This window comes from Strigops habroptila, chromosome 1, assembly GCF_004027225.2.
Source record: "Strigops habroptila isolate Jane chromosome 1, bStrHab1.2.pri, whole genome shotgun sequence".
NCBI lineage: Eukaryota > Metazoa > Chordata > Aves > Psittaciformes > Psittacidae > Strigops > Strigops habroptila.
In genome coordinates, this window is record NC_044277.2 from 129,762,912 (window position 1) to 129,781,715 (window position 18,804).

General features: G+C 39.8%; 1 protein-coding gene across 2 annotated transcripts in view; it reads left to right on the forward strand.

Annotated features, from left to right (window-relative positions):
- Positions 1-396: 396 nt before the first annotated feature.
- Positions 397-18,804, forward strand: part of ABCB5 (ATP binding cassette subfamily B member 5) — a 34,690-nt gene continuing 16,282 nt past the window's right edge. Inside the window, exons 1-15 of one of the 2 annotated variants that reach the window (XM_030494705.1) lie at positions 397-513; positions 1,242-1,339; positions 2,430-2,517; positions 2,683-2,731; positions 3,767-3,920; positions 4,380-4,446; positions 4,619-4,810; positions 5,946-6,117; positions 7,157-7,281; positions 9,617-9,791; positions 10,786-10,899; positions 11,764-11,874; positions 14,201-14,326; positions 15,615-15,818; positions 16,750-16,920. In XM_030494705.1, coding sequence (XP_030350565.1) covers positions 1,291-1,339; positions 2,430-2,517; positions 2,683-2,731; positions 3,767-3,920; positions 4,380-4,446; positions 4,619-4,810; positions 5,946-6,117; positions 7,157-7,281; positions 9,617-9,791; positions 10,786-10,899; positions 11,764-11,874; positions 14,201-14,326; positions 15,615-15,818; positions 16,750-16,920 — 1,797 coding nt within the window. In that variant the 5' untranslated portion in view covers positions 397-513; positions 1,242-1,290. The remainder of the gene's footprint in view (positions 514-1,241; positions 1,340-2,429; positions 2,518-2,682; positions 2,732-3,766; positions 3,921-4,379; positions 4,447-4,618; positions 4,811-5,945; positions 6,118-7,156; positions 7,282-9,616; positions 9,792-10,785; positions 10,900-11,763; positions 11,875-14,200; positions 14,327-15,614; positions 15,819-16,749; positions 16,921-18,804) is intronic. The other variant, XM_030494714.1, reaches the window with a different exon arrangement.

The following is an 18,804-nucleotide window of genomic DNA, read 5'->3' on the forward strand; positions in this document are numbered from 1 at the left end:
CAGTTAAAACGCTTCTTTCATTACATTTCTTAGTTCAAATTCACTAGTGTGTCTTTACTCCTAGTTGAAAACCACCAAATGCAGTGAAGCAATTACCCAGATTTGGTGGGACCTTACAGATAGCTTTCACAAGCCCGGATTTTTTCACTGGACAGGCACTTCATGTTCAAACACCCCCTCGGCTCTGCTTATAAACAGTTTTCCAAACTGACATTCTTCTGGCTTTGGTGGGGTGAGAACAGAGGCGGAAAGCGGCACTTCAGTAACGGGTCTCCTGCAGGCAAGAGGCCCTTCCCTTCGCGCCTCCTGCCCGGCTGCTGCACCGACCTTCACCTGAAACCCGAGCCGCGGGCGGGCGGGAAGGCGGCGCTGCCGCTATAAAGGCCGCGTCAGGGCGCTGGGGCCGCCGCGCAGGGAACGGGCCGCGCCGGGCCTGGCCGGCGGCTGGAGCCGCCGTAGGACGGGGGGGACAGCGAGAGGGGCCGCGGTCACCAGCGGGTGTGGGTTGTTAAGGTAAGCTGGAGTAACATAGGGAATCTGCCCTGAAAAATGTTTTAAAATATGTTTTATTGATTATGTGTTTTGTTATCATCATTATTATTTGAGCCTTCATCAAATTCATGTGTAGGTTTTTGGGTTTCCTTCCCCCTCTCCCTTTTTTTTTTTAACCTGTATATGCAATAAATACATTAAGAAGAAAAGCCCAGGGAAACTCTGAGCACCAGTCATCTACCACCTCTAAATCTTGCTTAGTTGGTGCATGGCATAATGTGGACATGACAAGAGGTTGGGAATATATGGTCTTTAAGGTCCCTTCCAACCCAAACTGTTCTATCATCCTATGTAACCTTAGTCTTTAGGATTATATCCATGATTGTGTTGCAGCTCTTCAGTAAGTTCTAATCAAATCTAAGCTAGTGAAAGAAATTCACTGTTCTGTAATAGATCATCCACAATAATTTGTATATGAATGATTTAGCATAAAAGACTACTAAAACTGGTGAAAAAGGCTACTGAGTTCAGTTCCGTTGTGATAGTTTGCACTGTTCTTAACATCTCGTAAAAAGTAGTTCTTTGTCGCACTGTTACGTTTTGGGTTTGGTTTTTTTTTCTGATTCATATTCAAGTAGGACCATGTTGAGATCAGGATGTAATGAGTCATAGAAAACCCCAGAAACGTTTTAATGTGAACTCTTTAAATACTTACTATTTCTAAATGTTTTCTTGCTTTTTTGATATAGGTTTTGATTAAAGTGACTTCATCTCGTAAGTGTAAGACAAAGAAGAACGATGAAGAAGTATGTTGTAAATTCCACAGAAAAGGACCTCTCTGATGCCGGTAAGCCACAGGCATGAAAGCCATGTGTGTGTTCAAGGCATACATTCCACAGCTCCAAATCTAAAGGTGCATTATAAGTCTTTCCTGATTTCCATAATGATTTCATAGCAAATAACACAATGAGTTAACTAAAGCCAACGCCTAGAAAACATTAACGTATGAATTATTCCACCAAGTTCAACAACGTTCATATCCATTTCTATTCAGCTGGGTCTTAGCCTGGGCATGAAAATGCTCCTACAATAATCTCAGTAAGGTGAAAGCACATTATTACCTTCAAGTGGTTGCCTAAAGAAGTCTTTAAACAAGTCTCTAAACAAGCCTGATGTGAAAAACAGTATGCAGAAAATTCTATTCATGGTGAGTCATTGTGTAAAGTTAAGGTAAATGTAAATTGGGTGTGACTGGTGTGTGGAGCCCTTTTTCTCCCCATGTGATTCACAGCTGGCTCCCTGCTGTTGTTGTTGATCAGTTTATCCATTTATTACATCTCATTTTATACATTTAGAATCATAAGTTTTCTGGGGTAGGATTCCTTTTTTGTGCAGATTGCTAAAGCCCCTAGCACAAAGGAAGTAGGATATGTGGTGACTACTGCAATACAAAGAAATAATGAAGATTGCTATTACAGGAGAAGACAGGATTCTTCTGTTAACTCCTATCTGTTGTGTGTTACCTACAGCAGTTATAACCTCTATAAGCAAGTCCACTTATTTCAGTAGTGCTTCTCCTCGTTTGCATTCAGTTGTGTAGGTGTTTGCAGGATGAATTAATTCTTGCTTTTAGATAGCTTTTTTTGTATAAATATATTAATTATAAAAATGAAGTTTGTTTCAGTCTCATAAATGGAGCTGGGAACTCTTTTCTTGAGCAGAGGAGATTAATTGAAGTGAAAGGAAGTTTCAAGAAAAAATGCATAAGGCTCTTCCAAGAACATGAGAAAAACTAATCCTTAAGATTTAAATACAAAAGAATCAGCAGGGAAAGCTGCAAGAAACTGGAACAAAAGATGTTTTATTAAGTGTAAAAAAAAAAAAAAAAAAAAAAAAAAATACAAAACCAAACCAAATCTCTGCTTTTTATTTCACAGAATCTTCAAGCAAGAGATACAACAATTCTTACTTCCAACATGATGAAAATCTTGAACCAAGTGACCAGTTAGAGCCCAAGAACAAAAAGTAGGTACTCTTAAAAGTATGTGTTCTTTGAACTTAACACATTGGCCACTGATATACTGGGTAAGGTGCCCTGTATGAGGGTAGGGTGGAGGAGGCAGGGAAAGAGTTTAATATGGCTTTGCTAGAAAAAACACATCTTCATTAGTCTTTTGTATTTTCTTCTAGGAAGGAAAAGGAGAAGCCAGAGAAACAGGTGGTTGGCATATTTGAATTGGTTAGTGTCCAATTTGATGGTGTGCTTTATGTTTTCTTTTTGTTACTTGTCATTGTGAACTGTTTATGAATTGCAGTTAATAGGCAATCAAAATTTGGAGAAAATGCCTGAGACTTATTGATGCTAGACCTCTCTAAAATGTGGCCAGTTAGGTCAGATTTCCCCCCTCACTGTATTGGTAGCACTGACAGCAGTTCAACCTTAGTGGTGTTGGAAGGTGAAGCTCACCCCTGCTGAGGCTGACCTAGGACATATATATTGCACAGGCCCTTGCCTTGCCTCTATAAAGGATGTATCCTGTGTTTGACACCTGAGGGATCTGCTTTCTGAGAGAACTAGTGGTATGGTTTTGTGTCAGTTTGCTGTACAACAGCTGTTCCCAAATAACTTACACGTGGGCTTGCTTATTCTGGAACAAGAGAAGTTTTATTCTACTCTGGCTTATTCATATGTCCACTTACACTTTGGAAGAGGGTTAGGACAGTCAGGAATAAAATGTTCTGATTTCAGATTAATCACATCCAGGAATAGCTATGGTATTTAAATTCATATCCTTCTTTAAGCCAAACGAATGTTCAAGGGTAGACAAGCCTTAAGATACTATCTCTGCTGCATTTTCTGCTAGTAGATATAACCCAGGTGCTGGTCAATAACTCACTCTTGTTTACATTTCAAAGGCATTATCTTAGTAAATATGTAACTAAAGGGAACATAAAATGAAATATATTGTGCAGAGAAGATTATCGCTTAGAAACATGTAGGACATATACATTAGGTTTTTTCCTGCCAAGCTGGGGAAGAACCATGTGTCCTGCCAGTATTCCCTAAGTAGCCGTAATGAGTACTAATTTAAAGTTGTATGGGACTTACTATAAAATTCTTATGTTCTGAGTTTACCTTCAGTTGGAGCGTTGTTGCTACTTAGAATATGTAGATAGAAACAAAGCGTGTTCTGTAAGTCTGCTGTACTGTAACAAATACTGAACTGTCAGGCATAACTTCACCTTTTGGGGTTTTTTTTTCTTGCTCCCATAGTTTCGCTATGCTGATCACGTGGATGTCCTTTTGATGGTAGTTGGTTTGATCGCAGCCATTGCAAATGGTACTGGAATGCCACTTATGGTCATTGTCTATGGAGATATGACAAACAGCTTTGTGCAAAGCGGAGTGCAGTCAAACGTGTCAGAAGGTAAAAAGTTAAAATTAGACTTCTCTGTATACCAGTTATGTTTCGCTACAAGGGCTAAGATACACACCACCCCCCTTCCCTCCCCAAACTATGCACTGGTACACATCTAAAAAAGTATATAATGAGCAAAATTCATCCTACTGGAAATGACACAAACATTTTAATCAATCTTTAATGGCTAGACCAGGGCAGGAGAAATGATTTGGATGTGTTTTTTATGAATGAGCTTCAACTTTGGCAAGATAGTAAGAAGCATGAACACCTTTTGTATCATCAGTTTTCAGGCTCTAATGACTGGACGTTCCTTAAAAATACATGTATTTGCCAAATAATTTTGTATTTTGCAAAACCCCACTTGTAAAATACAAAATGTTCCAAATCTGATGACCCTAGATTACCCGGATTTATTTTGTACATTATACTTTCACAAATATTACTATTTTTTTATTTCTCCCACAGATTCTTCAGTAAATGGTTCCAGCTGTCCATCAATTCCAGGCATAGATATAGAAGGTGAAATGACAAAGTAAGAGTCTTTGTAGTTGTTCTGTTTACAGAGTATTGCCTTCTCAAAAAGGCTTCTCGATAATGTATCACAGGCTTCAGTATTTACATTGGTGGGGTAAACAAAGACTAGTTGTTGCTTTGTGTGTCTAACTTCTCTCACAACACACAGACTTTTTGTTCCCTTATCATAGATATGCTTACTACTATGTGGCAATTGGCTTTGCTGTGTTGGTCCTGAGCACCATCCAAGTATGGACATTTTTGATTGCTGCCACGAGGCAGACAGCAAGAATACGGCAGAAGTTCTTCTTTGCAGTGCTTCATCAGGAGATGGCTTGGTTTGATTCTGCCCAGATAGGAACACTGAACACCAGATTGACAGAGTAAGGATTCTGTTCATTTTTTACCTCTTGAAGTGTGACATTTTAAAGAAAACTGCTCTTTGTCTTCTATGGTATAGCCTACAGAGAGTTAAAAAAAAAAACAAAAAAAAAACCAAACGAAAAACCTGAAGTGTGAAATACTATTGCTCTGAGGGAGAAATTCATTATCCTTTGCAGCTTCATTTGTGCAGTTTCTGCGATACATGCATTGGAAGGGGTTTTGCTGCGAAATGCTTGGCATTGGCTTTCTAATGTCCATGAATTATGTGGCAGACAGTCTGTATAAACAGCTCTGCTGTCTCCAGCTAGTTTACAAACACTGAAAGCTCTGACACTTTATTTAATGGAAATGAGCTTGCATTTACGTGCAGCCAGATCTCAAGCTGGACTCTGTCCAGTCAGTTAAAGTATTTGAGCTTTTCCATTGATTTAGATGTAGGGATGAGGACTGTGTGCTCCAAGATGCAATGGGACTGTATGCATGAACACAGATTATTTTCAATTTTTTCTTTCTCCTGGGTTTTATGGTAGCTTTTGACAGAGCTGTGTCCTGAAAGGTGTAAGAGAAGCTTAAGTGAAACCACTCTCAGCTTTAATACCTATATATTCTGGGAAGATAAAATGGGGAAGAAAATCTGTATGAAAGCCAGAGATTCTTCCAAATAATGGTTGTTTTGATAGAATGGAGATAACCCTTGATCTCAGCCTGTAGCCAAAATTAAGAACATAAAATGCATCAGAGAGCTGAGCGGAAACAATCATTTGGAGATGGTCGTGGGATATGAGGAGGCTGTTTGGCTGTTTACTTGTATGTCTCCATTTGGATGCTGATTAAGGAAACTAGGTCATTTGTGACCTAGTGACAGGGCATAGAAACAGCAGAGAATGATGGAAAATACAGAAAATGAGTCCTAAAAAATAGGTGGTTTCTGCTGTGTTTTGGCCACACAAAAGACTAATGGTACTGTTCAGTAGCTGTGGTTAGATATTTCACTGTGCCAGTTAGGAAATGGCAAAGCTTCTGACAGTAGGCCACACAGCATGAAGCAGAGGGGGAGGAAGTTAGAATGAAACGCATTCAAAGCTAATAAATCTTTCTTTTTTTTTTTTTTGTTTTTGTTATTATTATTTAAAGTGACATCAACACCATCCATGAAGGCATTGGAGACAAGATCTGTATATTTGTACAGTTTTTTGCCACATTTGTGGCAGGGATTATTATAGGATTCATCTACGGGTGGAAGCTGACACTGGTGATTTTGTCTGTTAGCCCTCTGCTTGCTGCATCAGCAGCAGTTTGGTCATCTGTAAGTGTGTGTGGATTAAAAAACAAAGAAAACCAGAAAAACATTACAAAACATAACATTACATTTCTTATGCACAGGAAAGAGGGAGAGAGTGGGAGAAACCTAATGTGGTTTCTAAGTTGGGACTGTTGGCCCTATGCTTATTTTGTGATTTCCGCTCCTCCTGTAGCTTTTCTCTGAGTTCCCAAGCATGTACTTGTAAATCATATTCCTTCTGTCCATGTACTCTGTCCTTGTGGCTTGTGGCAGGAGGGTAATCTGCATCACAGCATCTTCCTTGCATAGTAATTTCTTCATGTAGAGCACTGGGGAAGCCCAGGCACACGCTTGTGACCCTCACTCTTAACACAAATACCTTTCAAGCCCTTTCCATCTGCACATATACAACGCGACATCTCTTGCAAATAATTTACCAAGCTTCATGCTGTGTACAGAGTAGACCCTAGGACATAAATATAACTGCTACAGACTGGAGTGGTATAGATTAGTGAAATATCTGAAGAGGTTTCCCTTTCAGATAGGAAAACATTTTCCCTTTGTGAACTGTTGTAGCCACTTTAATGGGTACCACTTGTACTCCCGAGTGTTACGTATACTTAAATATAATACTAGGGGGTTTTTCCTACTAGCAGCATTTCAAATAAGCTAGGAAGAAGAACATTAGAAGCTGCAATGTGACTATCTTCAATGTCTGCTGGTGCTCTGAGTTTCTGAACACCTCAGACACCCTGCAGAGCAGCAGCAGCACACCTTCCTGACCCCCACACACATCATATTGTAGTTCAGAGGCTGTCCTCAGTCTGGAAGCAAAGTGATCAGTTATGAAGCTCATCTGATGCTCATGGTAGTCTTTCACTGTAACGAGGATACAATCAGAGAAGGAGCTGGATTTTGGGGAAATTCAGGGCACAGAGAAGAGTTGACCGTCTCCTTCCTAAAACCTCAGCTGGTGCCTTGAACAGTGATCATTCTTATTCACCAGTACAGTGTGCATATCCTTTCAGCAGGCTGCAGTAACATCTGTTTTTCAACTTTCCAGTTACTGGCATCCCTTACTGCTAAAGAGCTGTCTGCTTATGCCAAAGCAGGAGCTGTGGCAGAAGAAATTTTGACAGCAATCAGGACTGTTGTGGCTTTCAATGGACAGCAGAAGGCATTGGCAAAGTAAGTTTTTGAAATTCTATTTTAAATATGGAAAAGGAGTTCGGCTGTGGGTTTGGTTCGGGGAGGTGGGGGAGGGAGGCAGGGGCATAAGAGTCTCTTTAGTGTCATTTTGGGCTTCTGTAAGTGGACAGCTTACCTGAAATAAAAATGTGTGAATAGACCTAGTCAGTGCATACAAGCTACTTTGTGTTATTACTGCATCATAGACTCAAATTTCTCCTCTGATAGAGATCTGGGGTTGAATTTAAAATGAAAGTGGTAGGAAGGTTATCTTTACCTAGTAGTCAAATGCAGCGAAGCATGTGATTAATCGCTTAACTTTTAGAACATGTGCACCGCTGTTCTGATCTCTGATTAATGAGCTTATGTTTAAGCTTCACTGGATAACAGCCTTCGGCAAAATCACATTACTGGCTTTTATTATTTTAACAATTTGCAAATAACACTCGCAGTTGGTCTAATCCAGTGTTGTCCCTAGTCATACGTAAAAGGGTGAGGTGTGTATGACTGACCACAAATTTATTCACATATGTATCAGATAACAAGCATAAACAATACACAAGTACAGGGCATCACCAGCACCATGTAATTGGGAAAGGCAAACCAGAAGACCTGATCCGTATGATCCATGAATCTCTTCTAGCTTTTTAACTGTTGTGTTTGCCCTGGTTCTGTGAAATTTCTAAGGCGATGTTAGCTCTAGCTCCGTGTCCTACAGCCAGCTCCTTCATTCATCTGCTTCCAAGGGCCGAGCTCTGACTGTCTTATGTCACTATGTTCTGCTCACGGGGATTTGTCCTTAAGTTGCAACAATATTAAGACTCACTCTGCTTATGTAGTAAAGGCAGAAAAGCCCTAAGATGTCCTAGATAAGTTGTCCCTCTCCTTCTGATCTTCTTGGTCCCTGCAAATGCCAGTGTCTGAAAATCCAATGACAGGAGCTGCTTCAAACTACTGTTTCTGCTTAGGTTTTTCTTATGAGATCTAGAATCAATATAACCGATACCCAGGTAACTCCATGCCAGCAAGGCCTTTCGCCCATGGTTGACCCATCAGCTGCTTCTACAGCTCCACCTCCACTTAATGTGAAAACCCTTGGAACTGGCGGCTCTCCTAGGAACATCATCTACTAGGGACAGACAAACTCCTACCGGGGGCTGACAAGGGTATTTTGCAAGCTGTGGATCACAGCTTGTACACAGCTCTTGAATGATGGCCTCATAGTTAGGAAAACCTTTCACTGTGCAGTGCCTCCACTGGCTGCAAATGTTTCCACTTGCAAGGGACCTTCAGTCTTATGTTTCTGGCATTGGTTTGGCTCTTTCTCTGTAGTTTAGTGATCACATGTACTTGTTACACTCCTTAAATCCAGTTCTCATTTCCCTGGAGGAACTGTGATGCTGCTGACTTGAAGATAGGGCTTGGTTTTAAGAGCACAACCAAGCCAAAATTTTTAAATATATTTGAGTAACAATACAGCATTGGTAGCCTATGAGCAAAATTAATACATACTGTTTTAAGATTCCTTCCCGGCTGACTCAATTTCATTTCTTCCTTCTATGGGGATGTTTTTCATAGAAAACATGTATTAGGAAAAAAGTGCAAGCTGCTGAGCATGTCAGTGACAAGTAGAAAGACACACTATCCCTAGGCTATATTTTCCATAATGAGCTTGAGTAAGTGAAAGCTATTACCTGGAAACTATAGATGAATGAATGCGAACTGTCCTTAAAGGAAATAATTCTCCAGCTGAACTTGCCAGTCTTCATACTAGTCTTCAATGTCCATTTGTTTGCTATATTGCCATATTAACCAGTAAACTAACCTAAGGGAAAGATTCCTGGCTTCCCAGAATGACCAGTATGAGAACAACTCAAATGCCAGAGGGAGCTCTGGCTTCTATTAATTTACCTGTCTTAATCTGTAGTGCCTGGGCTTGCTTTTTGTTTTGCCTTTTTTGAACGTAGAAGACTAAACCTTACCTTTGATAGGTAATGTTGATAAAACTTTTCCAAGGTTTTCTTTTAGGACTAATGCAAACAAATGGCTCAAGAATGATACTGTGTCTTCCAGAATAACAATACCATGCTATTCAATTGTTTTCTAAATGTCTTCTGTAATGGTATGATAATGTTGTCAGTGTATGCCAGAGCAGATTTATTCAAGGGAATTCTATCCCTGTTAGTCTTCTGTCAAAAAAAAGAAGTCTGTATTCTTTTTGTGAGACTTTAATTGCTTTTATGGCAGAAATCCATTTAATTGAAAAAAGGGCAGTGGGAAATATCAATCAGAATGTAGTACCAATCAAATTAATGGTGTCCTTATCCACTTTCAGATATGATGCTAACTTAGAGGTGGCTAAAAGTGTTGGACTGAAAAAATCCATTACTACCAACACATCTCTAGGTGTTTCACAGTTTCTCATCTTTGGATCATATGCGCTTGCATTTTGGTATGGAACTAAGCTCACTACTGAGGATGAAAGTTATGACATTGGCCGTGTGTTAATTGTAAGTGCAGCAATGCAGCTTTGAAAAATGCTCTGTAGCTTCAAGAAAATAGTTATGTCAGTGGTGTATATAATTATCTCTATTTTTCTGCAAAGTGCTTGCTAAATTAGCTGTTAGAGACTCGCTTGGTATAAAAGAACTGAAAGGAAGGCATTCATCTTGCCTAGCTTCTAATATAACAAGTTTGAACAGGACACCTTGAATTCCCACTCTAATCAATGTAGACGTGAAAGAATCCGTACTTTTCTCACTTGTCTTGGAACCTTGTAGGGGGGTGAACAAACCCCTTTTTTTGTAGGGTGGGATGAACAAACTAGAGCTGGTGATTAGGGAGCAAAGACAAGTAATCTGGACTGCCAACAAAAATCTAGCTAGACACTAGGATTAAATGGGTTCCACTGGCATGCTGAATGTGTACTGAGAAGTCTTTAAAATCTCATTTAGCCATAATGTCTTTGTGCATATTTGTTGTTTACTTGAAGGTCTTTACCATAACTTAACAATATGTCCAAGTTGTAACGGTTAAAGAATATTTAGCTATCTTGCCATCAAAAGTTTGGCTATATATTTAACTTATACACTGAAGTGACGTCTGAGTTCTCCTCAGTATGGTTCCTCACAGCACGTGAAGTTAATTGTGTGTTGGTCCCTTAGGTGGGATTTCAGTTAAGAAAATCTGGAATAAATTTTGTAAGCCTCTTAACTTTGGGAACATCTGGAAAGCAATGCAGAAAGATATTTGTTCTATTCCTACATGATAGAAAATGCAAAAACATCAAAAAGAAAAGTCATTCATGCTACAAAAGCATGTGTCAGTAGTTACCATTCACCCCAGGAAAATGAGGAGTGGACAGGAGTGACTGAAATGCACCTTTCACTTTTGTATTTATTTTTCCTGGAAAGGGTGCACTAGAAAGACTTGAGCATTTAACAGCTGGGCACTGGTGGCTCTGTAATCACTGTTAACTGTGATGGTTCTCTTTGTCTCCCACAGGTGTTCTTCTCTGTGTTCATCGGAGCCTTGACCCTGGGCCAGGCAGCTCCCAACCTGGAGAAGGTGGCTAATGCACGTGGAGCTGCCTATGAAGTGTATCGGATTATCAATAAGGTAATTATCTAAGTCAGTGGAAAAGAAACCTTTCAACCACACTTAATTACACCCCCCTCTTTTTTTGGTCCTCAAGAGACGTAACAAAACATTCATAACTATATATATATATTCAAACTACAGATGCCTACCACTGAAACCCATAATATTTCAATTCATATCAAGAAAACTGCTTCTTTATTTGTTACAATGAAGGTTGGGAAATCAGATGTGTATCTGAGATTTATGGATGAGGTCTTTCTCTAATATTAGAGTTGCAGCTCCAGAGGGAAAATAGTAAGTCATGAAGTTGTATGCACAATTTCAGCTGAGCTGTTGGTTTTTTGGTTTCTTTTTTGGGGGGGAGCTGGTGAGGAAGGGATTAATAATGCCATTGAAAGCTACAATAATATAAAGCTGCAGTGCTGATGTTGCTATGAGAAAAGGTTTCCACATTGTTGTTATGCTGGTCTTGCTGTGTTATACAGCAATGGGATATCTGTATATATAAAATACTTTCAACAAGTAGGACTAGAAAGCTCTTGGAGAAGTGGCTATATCATTCTTCTTGATGTGAGTGTAAAGTCCTCCTATAGAGATTACTGAGGGCCGTGTTTTAGCAGCAAGATAGTATAGTCAAGTTCTGCAATTACAGGTTTTCTGCTGTGGATTTTGTTGCATTTGAAAATGTAATACATCTGTCATAGTAGAATTCACAGTCACATGTTCCCCTGCATTCAGCATCCTGCAAGTAAAAACAAGCTCTGCCATGGTGTACTGCAGTGTAAACCAGCAGCTGAGAAAGTGAAGGAATGATGTATCAAGCAGAAATAACAGTTCCAAAAGTGTAATAAACAGCAGTATATTTCAAAAACCTCTTTCCAGAAACGGCTCATAGACAGCAGTTCTAAGGAAGGCTACAAACCAGACAGACTCATAGGAGAAATTGAATTCAGAAACGTCCATTTTAGTTACCCATCCAGACCTGATGTTAAAGTAAGTGTTTGTTTTAGGTTTATCTACTGTGCTGAAATTCTGCAGTCTATGTCCGTATTATTTGTCTGATGTTGGTTTTGTTCTTGAATGCAAAATGCATTCCTGTCTTGGGAGATGGGACATTTCTTTGTGCATTATTGGGGGAAGAATAAAGCTCTAGATCTACTGCCTCTGGACAAGGCTAAGAATATGTGTTACTCCTAGTCTGAATTTCTGAGAGCAAGAGCTCCGATAGACCAAACAAGATTTTTCAAGATCTGTCATTAAAACTTCTAGACTTTACATAGTTAAATCAGGAAGTTGCTCTTTCCAGTCCTTTCTTTGTTCTGAGTTGCTGTGACATCCCATGTGAAATATGACCTCTGAGATAGGCTTTACAACAATATGCCATCACATGGATTGAAGCATGTCATCCTAAATATACATTTGGAAGCCAAATGTTACTTTGGGCAGATGTTAAAATTGCTGTAATTGTTGTTCAATAAACTGATGTCCCTATTCTTTGCCAGTTGAACTTCCCGTAGTACCTTTATCATGCAGTGCTATGTATGTCACGTCATGGTGATTACTTTTGTGGTGATCTAGTTAGTTTGACCTCTCTACCATATTCAACAGTTTATAATCTTTTGAAGACCCTGATAAAGGTGAAAGGAAAAGGGATTTGCTGCTGCTGTTACTTGGTGAAGAAAAAGGTAGAAATAGAGATTTCAAATGTCAGCAATTAAAAGCTGGGCATGCCAGTTAAGTGCTGAGAATGGGAAAGTTCATATCACTGTGGCTATTTCTTCAGACGGCTCTTCCCACCTCAGTCATCTGAGGTCTGTCCTATTGTGCATCAAATCTGTTTCTAGGACACTAAGTCTGCTGCAGGACAGAGCCAGAACTTGGCTTTCTTCCAAACTGAAGTCAGTGTAATGCATCTTCTTTCACTCTTGGCTCAGAAATTGGAAGCGATAGAGCAGACTCTTCATCCTTCTTCCTAAAAATGCTATGCAGGCCCATGAGCTGTGCTATGGGTCTACACACCAAAGGGAGGGAAGTAAGAAATATTTTTGTCATCCTTCCCAAATCTGAGTCAGCAACTCTCCCTACTCAGAGTATCAACATTATTTAATAGGGCCAGAGGGAATCAGCAAAGATGTGTAGAAGTTACCCACAGTCTCTCAAGCAACTGATGCAATACAGTGTAATCTCCCTTGTCTAGGCTAAACGAGATTAGAGATCTCAGGGTCTAGTTATTGTCAGTTTTAATCTTGACAACACCTTGCCTGATAAGAAATTTAGAAATAACCTTTAAGACTATTTGCATCTGGAGAAATTATGGTATCCAAAATACAGTTCTTACTTGATAATGCAGGCACCAGGATATCAGCTTCCTGGAGACACAAACCTTGGTGGGTGTAACACGGAGAGAGGAGAGCAATATTGCAACTATTTTAATCTCTCATTACAAAAACATGTGTAGGCAAAATTATAAATCAGCTTGGTATAAACAAGAAGAGTTCCCATAGCAGTCAAATATTTTGGCAACTACACAGCGTTACTAGTATATGACATGGATGTCGTTTGAGGTAAAATGTTCCTAAATGTGAAAACAGCAACAGGGATATCTGTAACTACTCCCCAGGTTGCTGAGGCTGTTAACAATAAGGATTGGGGTTTATTAAGGGCTTTCCAGATGTTACCTTATCAAAACAGCCATTTATATTCTAAAAATAGAATAAAGCAGTCTTGTTTCTCAGCAATAATGTTTAGCACCTTAGGAGTATTCTCTGAGATTCAGAACTGTTACGCCATTATCTAAGCATTGGAAAATGGAGGACAGCAGGAGAATGTAAGATCCCAAGCCTGCTATCCAATCACACAAATTGGATAAAATGAACTGTCAAATTTATAGTAGTGTGGCTGTGTCTATATTAGTTGATTTAAGTGTGCTGGGAAATTTTCCCAGGCACTGGAATGCAATGGTCTGTGCAAGGGAGCTCTTAAAATGTTTCTTGGCATGAACTTGACCTGTTCTAGTTATCAATCTTCTCAAGTAATTCCCAGGCTTGGTTTGGTAGACAGAAGGATCCAGGGACCATTCCCAAAAGGCAGGTTGCATGTAGCCATCCTATTTCAAAGGCTAATACACTTCACAAGCATAAATGCAGTCTCTTTCATATCAGTGCCCCAGAATACTCCCACGTACTTACTAATACTGCTATACCTCCAGACTGTGCCCCTTACTATTGCCTTGATAATTGCTACAGTTACCTTGACAGACTACTCTCTAATCAAATTTGTCAAAGATACAAATTTTGTATTTGTTTTCCTTTCTCCCCAGGTCCTCAAAGGTCTAAACTTGAAAGTCCAAACTGGGAAGACCATTGCTTTAGTTGGTGCCAGTGGCTGTGGGAAAAGCACTACTATTCAGCTGCTGCAGAGGTTCTATGATCCTGTTGAAGGAGAAGTGAGTGCTTGCAAGTAAACTGTAAAAGCTGAGAGCCGTTAGGATAAGCATGAGTTTCCCAAAGTGACTGAACCTTGATTTTTATTTTTTTTTTTGAAAATTTTTTTAACGTTTTTATTGAATTTGAGCCTATCTCTGCATAGTTCAGTATTTCCACAATTTAAATTTCAAATGAACTGTCTTCTTCTATTAGCTTGACTTCATTATTCTCCTCCTTTTTGCAGTACTATGCCAGAAATAATAAATACCACTAGTCTTTGAATAGATGCAAGACCTGGATTCAAAATTATTTTCATCAACAATTGGCTTTTCTGTAAATATTTTTAAGCAAAGCATACTCCAAGTGTTCTGCTGTATTTTGCTTTTAATTGAATGTAAGCTAAAACCTAGAGAGAGTTTTCCTATTTTAAATGGTTGTTTTGTGGCCTCATTTTTCTCCACTGGCTAACCCACAGCAAAAGTTTCCATTGATACGCACTATGTCTGCTCTACCACAAAACACTAGATCCAAACAGTAAATGGTAAATACTTTCCATAAGAAATTTCCAAAGGGAAAAAGGAGGAAAATAAACAATATATTTTTGAGAAAAATCTTTGGTTTATGCTTAATATTTGAAGAATGCTACTTAGTAGCTGTCACTGATAGTCAGAGCTAGGTAAGCATTTCAAATGTTAAACACTGAACTATCACTATGTAACTCATCAAGATGACTATCTCTTATCAACACAGTTGTTTCTTAAACTTACTGTTTCTGCCACTGTTCATTCCTGCCCCTGTGCCTCACTTTGCTGTTCCTCCCCTGTGCTGATGTCAGTGTTCCTAGAACTACGTTGCGAATGATCTAGGTTAAAAATAACTTTCCCTTCCTTTTTAGTCAACTTGGACTATTTCTTTGATCTGGTATATAGCACAGCCACAGAGACAATTGTGTTGCCACAACTGCAAGGGCAGCAAACTGGCACAGAGGCATGTGAACAGGGTAGAAATTATGCAGGAAAGCTCAAAGACTCTTAAGCCGACTTTGACAGGATGGTTATTGGTGGGGAGAGAACAACAAAAAAAGAACATGATATCTTCTCTGTTTGTGCTGCTTCTCACCATTTTCTAGCTTGCGTAGTGGATGGAAAAACTACAGTTGTAATTTCTCCCGCAGCATAGTTTTCTACTATGACAACAATTCTTTTCTTTTTGGTCCTTGTAGCTGATACTTAAGTAAGAGTAAATAATTCTTTTATTATTAATAGACTGCATTTCCTCAACTTCTTTGACATATGCTTTTCCTCTCAGATCACCTTAGATGGTCGGGATATTCGGACACTTAATGTGAAGTGGCTACGAGAAAATATTGGTATTGTGAGCCAGGAGCCTGTTTTGTTTGCAACAACAATAGCTGAGAACATTCGCTACGGCCGAGAAGATATTTCTGATGCTGAAATTGAGCAAGCAGCCAAGGAAGCCAATGCTTTTGACTTTATATCTAGACTGCCTGATGTGAGTTCATGAACTTCTTTTGAGAGTAAGAACGAAAGGTCCATTTAGGCCGGTGTCCTGTTTCTGAGAGGGAGAGCATGGGAATTCAGTTGTAGTATAACTTCTCAAAATACTCTTATAGCCTCCAGTAGCTTTCAGTTCAGGGACTTTTTGGACTAAATATTGTGCCTTTGGTTGCTTGTCCTCAAAGGATTAGTGCTTAAGTCTGGAAAAAATGTCAGTGCCTTAGCTCGGGAGAAGGGAAGCTTCACAGTTGTACTGCCATCCCTACCCATCACATGAGGCATGGGAAGTGTTGGGAAGATCTAGAAATCCAAAAACCTTTTGTCAGGAACTGTCTGCACATTCAGTAGAAAATTGGGGGTGGAAGTAAATATGTCCTGAACCAAGGCCGTTTTTAGCAGCGAGAAGCTTGAGCTCTCCTAATACTTGAGATTCACATCTTTGAGCCCTTTCCTAGCAGCAGGTATCTTACTCCTTTCAGGGTCATGGTGGGAAGTGAGATCAGTCATTCAGAACACATCCTCAGGAGTGGATGGTGATACGTCCTTCCTTTTGATCCTGCAGTTAAAAAGTGGGAAAAGTGCCTACCGGGGACTTGATTTCAAATATTACTACCTCAGAGAGCTTGGTGCTCTCAAGTATGTGCCGTTTCTAGTATGTCAGTCTGTTCCAAGGTTCCCTCAGGAAGAATTACTTGATCATATTTATTATATAGTAAAAGACTGCAGAGGACTTTGAGAATTGCTGCTTTGGAGTGAGTGACAATCAGCGGGAACCACTGGATGTAGTTGCACTTTTGCTCTGTCCTTGCTCAAGTCAACCAGATAAAGCTACCTCTAGTCTAGAAACTAAGTATATATGATCGCACAGAGCAGCGAGGATTTGATTGAGACATCCCATAACTTCTGTCTGTTTTCTCCTTTCTCAGAAATTTAACACCATGGTAGGGGAAAGAGGGGCTCAGCTGAGTGGAGGACAGAAGCAGCGAATAGCTATTGCCCGTGCCCTAGCAAGAAATCCCAAGATTCTTCTTCTGGATGAAGCTACGTCCGCACTAGATACTCAGAGTGAATCCGTAGTGCAAGCAGCTCTTGATAAGGTAGGAGTCATGTTATTGAAGCTACCAGTGACCATGAAAAGGTGCAACAACACTAAAGAAAAATTACCATACAATATTAAGTGTAGGTTTTCATTTATCTAATAGTTATTTAAATGTATTAAAAGCTAAGTGAAAAATTCTGCCTTTCACTTCAGTAGTTATGCATAGAGAGATATGAGTTTCAAGTATGGCTCAAGGGAAATACAGAATTTGCCACCTTCATTGCTAGTCAGTTTAAACGTGAGATAAAACGTAGCTGTTGATCTATACTGATAGTAATGTTGAGGTAACATGGATGCAAAAGTAACATTCATCTGATTTGTATATAAATTTTATATTATTGTTGCAAAGTTACGCACTGAGAGATTGCCACTTCAGCCATAATTTAGCTGTCTTCTGCATGGTCTTTAATTCCATGATCAGATACTTCTAAATGAAGCAATAAGCTTCTGGAAGCGCATAGAGGGAGATCACTCAATTAAGGAGACTGTCCTACATCTCTTCCTCATCCTTCAGCATGTTCCCAGAACATACCAAAATGAGCCCTGAATCATAACATACACATCTTTTCACAGCTTTTTGATGTCCGTCAATGTAATCTCCAAATGGGTTTTAGGAATTACTTCTCGACATCTGAGTAGAAAATGTAGTGCTGATATTGTTTGTTATTTTTGCAGCTGAAGAGCATAGATATTAACCTCAGAAATGCACACTGTTTCTGACTAGTCATACGCAGATGCTTGTAGTCTACTGTTTTTCAGATAGGCATTTTGCTTATTCTGATCACAGCACCCAGCTGCAGTGGTTAAGGCTCCACACCTCTGCGCATTAGGGCACAGGCATAAAAACTGCACTGAGGCAGACCTCCTGTGACAGGCTTTGAGTGAGTTGCATCAGATCCATGAAAACTTAATTGAGGTGTAGGGGAAGAATCCAAATTTCCATGGTATTATTCATTGATTGAAACTGTCCTCAGCATCTCCCCACTGCTGTTCCTGTGCCCGTATGACATACAACTTCTGTAGCAAGTAACTTTCAGCAGGCGACTGGGCTGCAGAACATACTTGTTGCATGAGGTGCCATTGGATTTCTACTCCTGCTCCCAAGCCATCATCTGTTCCAGGCATCAATGAGGAGGGAAGCCAGTCTCTCTAGCAGCTACAAACTGATAGTCCTTTCCAACCCTATCTGTTCTATGGTTCTATGATTCTGTGTGCCCATTTGCTGCTGAGGACTGTGTGTGCCACTGGTCTGCGTGTGGGAGCTGGAGAGGGATGGAACATGTAACCTGCAGACTGAGGCTTTGGCAGCTCTCCCTGCCAAATCCCATCAGGCCTCTGATTGGAGATGTAGCTAATTTCAGAGGACTGGAAGAGAGGTTTTGGGAGTGTCTGAAACCCATTTCTAACCCCAGATGTGCTCCACTCCTCTATGCTTTCCTGCTAAATCTTGTCAGAAGTCATGCTAATCTTATTCTTCCAAAAATACATGTGGACAGTATATAAAGATGGATGTAGAAGGATGCATGGATTTCTTTATACTATATATGCCCAGAGGTGGCAAGGGGAGGAGGGGTGAGCGAATGGCTGCGTGGTGCTAAGTTACTTGTGGGGCTTAAACCACAACACTATCCTAGCTTTATTTTGAGAAAGGTCTAACTGTTCTCGCTGCATTTCCCTCCAATACATGTGTACACGTGGAAATGCTTTATGGGCAACTTTAGCTCAAGCAGTTCAAGTTTGGTAAAAAGACAAGTAACCTTAATTATAGCTTTTAATACCTGCATTGCTTATCTAATAAGATTAATGTGATTTCCTCTGCCTGAATTAGGCAAGTGAAAGCATCCTTAGGCTGTTAAACAAGAGACATGAAATTAAGGGAAAA